The sequence below is a fragment of the Macaca fascicularis genome, chromosome 11 (genome assembly GCF_037993035.2).
Source record: "Macaca fascicularis isolate 582-1 chromosome 11, T2T-MFA8v1.1".
Classification (NCBI taxonomy): Eukaryota; Metazoa; Chordata; class Mammalia; order Primates; family Cercopithecidae; genus Macaca; species Macaca fascicularis.
In genome coordinates this window covers 138,411,555-138,415,662 of record NC_088385.1, presented here as the reverse complement: position 1 = coordinate 138,415,662, position 4,108 = coordinate 138,411,555, and the positions used below count along the sequence as shown (strand labels likewise).

The 4,108-nt window shown below is 60.2% G+C and overlaps 1 protein-coding gene across 1 annotated transcript; it reads right to left on the bottom strand.

The window, feature by feature from the left end:
• Positions 1–2,672: 2,672 nt before the first annotated feature.
• LOC107126849 (uncharacterized) lies at positions 2,673–3,657 on the bottom strand. Its single transcript, XM_015431909.3, is given in 2 exon segments — positions 2,673–3,447; positions 3,450–3,657. Coding segments are annotated over 2 exon segments (693 nt in total). The 5' UTR covers positions 3,546–3,657; the 3' UTR covers positions 2,673–2,850.
• Between the last annotated feature and the right edge of the window lie 451 nt (positions 3,658–4,108).

Below are 4,108 nucleotides of genomic sequence, written 5' to 3'. Positions count from 1 at the left end.
GAATGGGGTCTAGAGAAATGACAGGTGCCCTGTCCTGGGGGAGTCAGGAAGGGGTACTGCAGCTCCTGGTGTGGCGCTTCCCCCATGCACAGTCCGAGCCCCCCACCGCTTCTGCAAGGCCCATCTCAGCTCCGGGTCCAGGCTGAGCCAGCGCTCTCTGTTTCCTCAACTGTGAAATGGGTTGCTCAACCCACTTGCAGGGTTGTTGAAGCTCAGGCCATATCCTCGGGGACAGTCAGTTCTGGAAGCCACAGGCTGTTGTCTGCAAATGTGCTCCTCAGATCGCCTTCCCACCCACAGCCCCTCAGCCCACCGTGGTACCAAGTGGCCAAAGTCTAAGGCCATACCACCCTGAACACCTACGATCTCGTCTGATTTCCGAAGCTAAGCAGGGTCGGACCTGGCTAGAACTTTGATGGGAGACCAAATGGCGAAGGCACTGGGCTTTCTTCTTCAAACCCCACGACCACAGCGCGATCCACAGGGACACTGTTGGAGGCCACGTGGCTCACAGGCCTGTCCCGGACCCAGCACTTTGGCGAAGGCAGTGGGGATCCCGGTTGGCCGCCCAGGGCCACAGACCCTCCCAGAGCCAGACGCGGAAGGGGAGGGAGCTCTCCCAGGAGCCTCACGCGGGACACTGAGCACAGCCCTCCCCGCACACGCGGTTATGGATAAACGGAGACTTGACACATTCGTGGATTCTGTTTTCCCGGGAGGGTCGCTGGGACCGGTGTGAATTCTCCCGTCTCACCCCGCAAATCCTACTAACAGGCATCCGCGAGCTTTCTCGTCTCCACTTTGGACAAGTAAATTGTGTTTTCTCTTTAAAATGACAAATAGCGCGAGCTTCTGGCGCCCGTGTCAGACTGGAACAGACGCTGTCCCACGGGGGAGAGACGCTGGCGGTTGAGAATTCTCTGGAACCCCCAGCGGCGCTGACATCCCAGCGCGGAGCCCGCCCCGCGCCTCCCTCCCCGGCTTCGGGTCCCGCTCGGCCCTGCCCGCCCGGGCTGCGCTCCTGGCGAGTCTGCGGCCCCCACGCGGCCCTGGGACCCAGCGCGGGTCTTCTGCGGACGCCTCCAGCCAGCGCCGGGTCCCCGCCCGGAGGACGCTAGTTCGTGTCCTCGAGCAGGAGAAGCAGGTGGAGACAGAGCCGCTTCCTGCCCTCCCCGCCCGCCGCCCCACAGCAGCCACCGAGCCTCGACCTGCGGCTCCCGAATGCACAAAGTCCACGCTCCTGCCCGGGACCCTGAGTCAGGGCCTGTCCCGCCCGCCGCCCCCTCTACGGCCCTGACCCCTCCTGGGCACACCCGGCCCGTCCCCGGAGGCGCCTCGGGCTCTGCCCTGCGGTTCCCCATCCCGCGCGGCTTCCTGCCCTCCGTGGGGGCCGCTCTTCACCCCACAGGCCCCGCAGCTGGAGAGGCCCCCGCTGGCGCCCCCCAGATGCCCACGAGGCGCTGCCCGGTTCTTCCCTTCCCACCCTCCACGCCTCTGGCTTCGTCTCATCCCTTCTTTAACGGATGCACTTATTTCAGGGGAGCTCCAGGAGGGCAGGGATTTTCTTTCGCTTTTGGATCTGCAGAGCCCAGGACAGCACCTGGCACGTAGTAGGTGCCGCAAGAAACGCCTGTTAAAGGAAGGAAGGAACGAACCAACGAGCATTGCAGAAGGACTAAATGAAAGATCAATTCATCCCGTGTCATGATAACAGGCACCCTCTTTCCTCCCGGCCCGAGATTGGAGAGTTTGTTTTCATCCTCCTGTTGTCTGACACAGCACAGAGCAATCCTGAGACACAAAGCAGTGAGCCTTTCAAACTTTTTGATAAACATGGAGTCTTGCTATTCTGGCCAGGCTGGTCTTGAACTCTTAGCCTCAAGCGATCCTCCCTCCTTGGCCTCTCAAAATGTTGGGATCATAGGCATGAACCACTGTAACCAACCTCAAGGCAGGCTTTCCAAGACACAAGATTGCGCCTATCAACTGTAACCACGGAAACCATTCCTTAGTTTATTGTCACCGCCATTCCTAACTCTGATGTGAAAATCCCTGCTTTCCTCAACATAACCCAGTTAGGGTCGCACTCATCACGGGGCCCCCATTGCCTCTGGCGCACCCCATGACTGACGTCTGTGGGGCCCTTCCTGGTGGGCTTCGAGTTTCAGCTTCTGCACCAGGCCTGCCTTTCTGCATCGGTCAGGGTGGGTGTCCTGTGTGGATTGGACCCTCTGACCCCCCCACCCCGCCGCTGCAGAGGGGCTGTTCCTTCCCTTAAATCCCTTGTGCCTGAATCCACCCTGTGTGTTCCCTTTTCTCAGCAGGACGTTTTAAAAGCCCAGACCCCCTCCTTGCAGAGCAAATGTCCAGGCTTCGGTGGTCACTGTCACATCCCAAGATCCCCCTTCATCAGGGGCCACTCTTGAGACTGAGCTGAAGCCCCCTGTAGAGATGAGCTTGGTGGGCTCAGGTTTAGGGAACTTTGAGGTTCACTGCCCTTAGGAGGGGCCCTCTCCAGTTCTCCACAGTCCCCACCACTCCCCACTCCACTCCTGGGGACATGCACTCCCACGTTCTGCCTGGGCCCTGGGGGCATTTGAGCCCTGGGCGCGTCCTGAGTCGGTTTTGAGGCTGGGCTGTGTGCAGCCATGGAAGGCCGTGGGCATGGCCAGCTCACTGCTGGGGGCCTGGTTTTCTCACTGTCCAGCTGTGTGGCTCGGGGGCCCCCATGTCTATGTCTCAGTGATGACAACGCTGGCCGTGTGGGTCCTGGTGGGCCTTGAGTGAGTTCCTCTGCTCAGACCTGAGTGCTTAGACCTCGCCCTAGCTCTGCCCTGTGACCTTGGCAGGTCACCCAGGGTCAGCTTTCCCATCGGAGTGTGGGGACTGGAACCAGCCACTCCCAGGTCCCTCCTCTGAGGTCTCTCTTGGCACTGGTCTTGGGGATAGGGCTTCAAGGGACTCTGTCCTCTCTCTCCCCTCTGAGTCCCACTTGCCATTGTCCTGCCCCCTGAGATGAGGGCATGGACGGCCGGGTACAAGACGGGGCAGGCAACCTTGCAGTGGTGGTAACCCTGTGCATTAAAGCCGGGCCTGGCACGTGGACCTCCTGTGACCTTCCCCACAGGCCCGTGAGGCCGAGCTCAGCACTGCCTAAGGCCACACCGTCCATGTGCAGTGGAGCTGGGGCCCAGGCTGCCCACCAGGGCAGTGACTGCAATGGTGGCAGCAGGGAATGGTCACTGTCGTGAGCTGAAGCCAGGTGCTGCACTGACCTTGAGGGAGGGCTCCATGCTTCCCCTTCCCACAGCTGCAGTGAGGCCTAGGAGAGCGGGGTCGGCTGTAGGTTTGAGTCCTGGGGTGCCCCTGGGCTGACAGGCCCTGCCTAACCTGCTCCTCCAGTGCCCCAGCCCTGCCCCACCCACCTCCCCTCCTCTCACTGCCCCCCCTGGCCAACTCTGCTGCGGTCTCGGTGCCTTCCCAGCCTGGGCATCATCTGGTGGGAGGAAAGTGAGGGCCCCAGACTCTGTGTGATCCTGGCACATGACTGTGATGTGAATCCTACAGCAACCTTGAGCAGTGTGCTACCTGGGCTACTGCACCTGGCAGCCCTGGTTCCTCTTCCTGCTCCTTCATTCTCCCTCAGACCTCTAATTTTCACTGAGATTTTATGTTTCATTTAACAAATGTCTGTCTCCCTGCTTGAACAGAACCTCCATGAAGGGGGAAGGGAAGAGTGTCTGTTGTATAAAAGTTGTATTTCAGTGCATAAAACAGTGTCTGCCTCAAAGGGAGGGCTCGATAAATATCTGTCGAATGAATACTTGCCTGGGTCAGCAAATGAATGGCTGAATGAATGATTTCCCCTTCCCCTTGGCACTGTCTGGAGTCCCCAGAACAGGTGTGGGCAGCAGTCCCCGGGCTGTGGCCTGTCCCACTAGACTCGGGGTCTGATGCTTGGTCTGGGTGGAGATCACCCACCAGGCTCCCAGGTTGATCCTCTGCTCACGGGAAGCTGCATCCAGCCCAGCTGCCAGGAGCTCACTGCAGGGTGGAGGGAAGAGCAGGGACGATCTGCGAGTGCCTGAACAGTACACAGGAGCCGAGA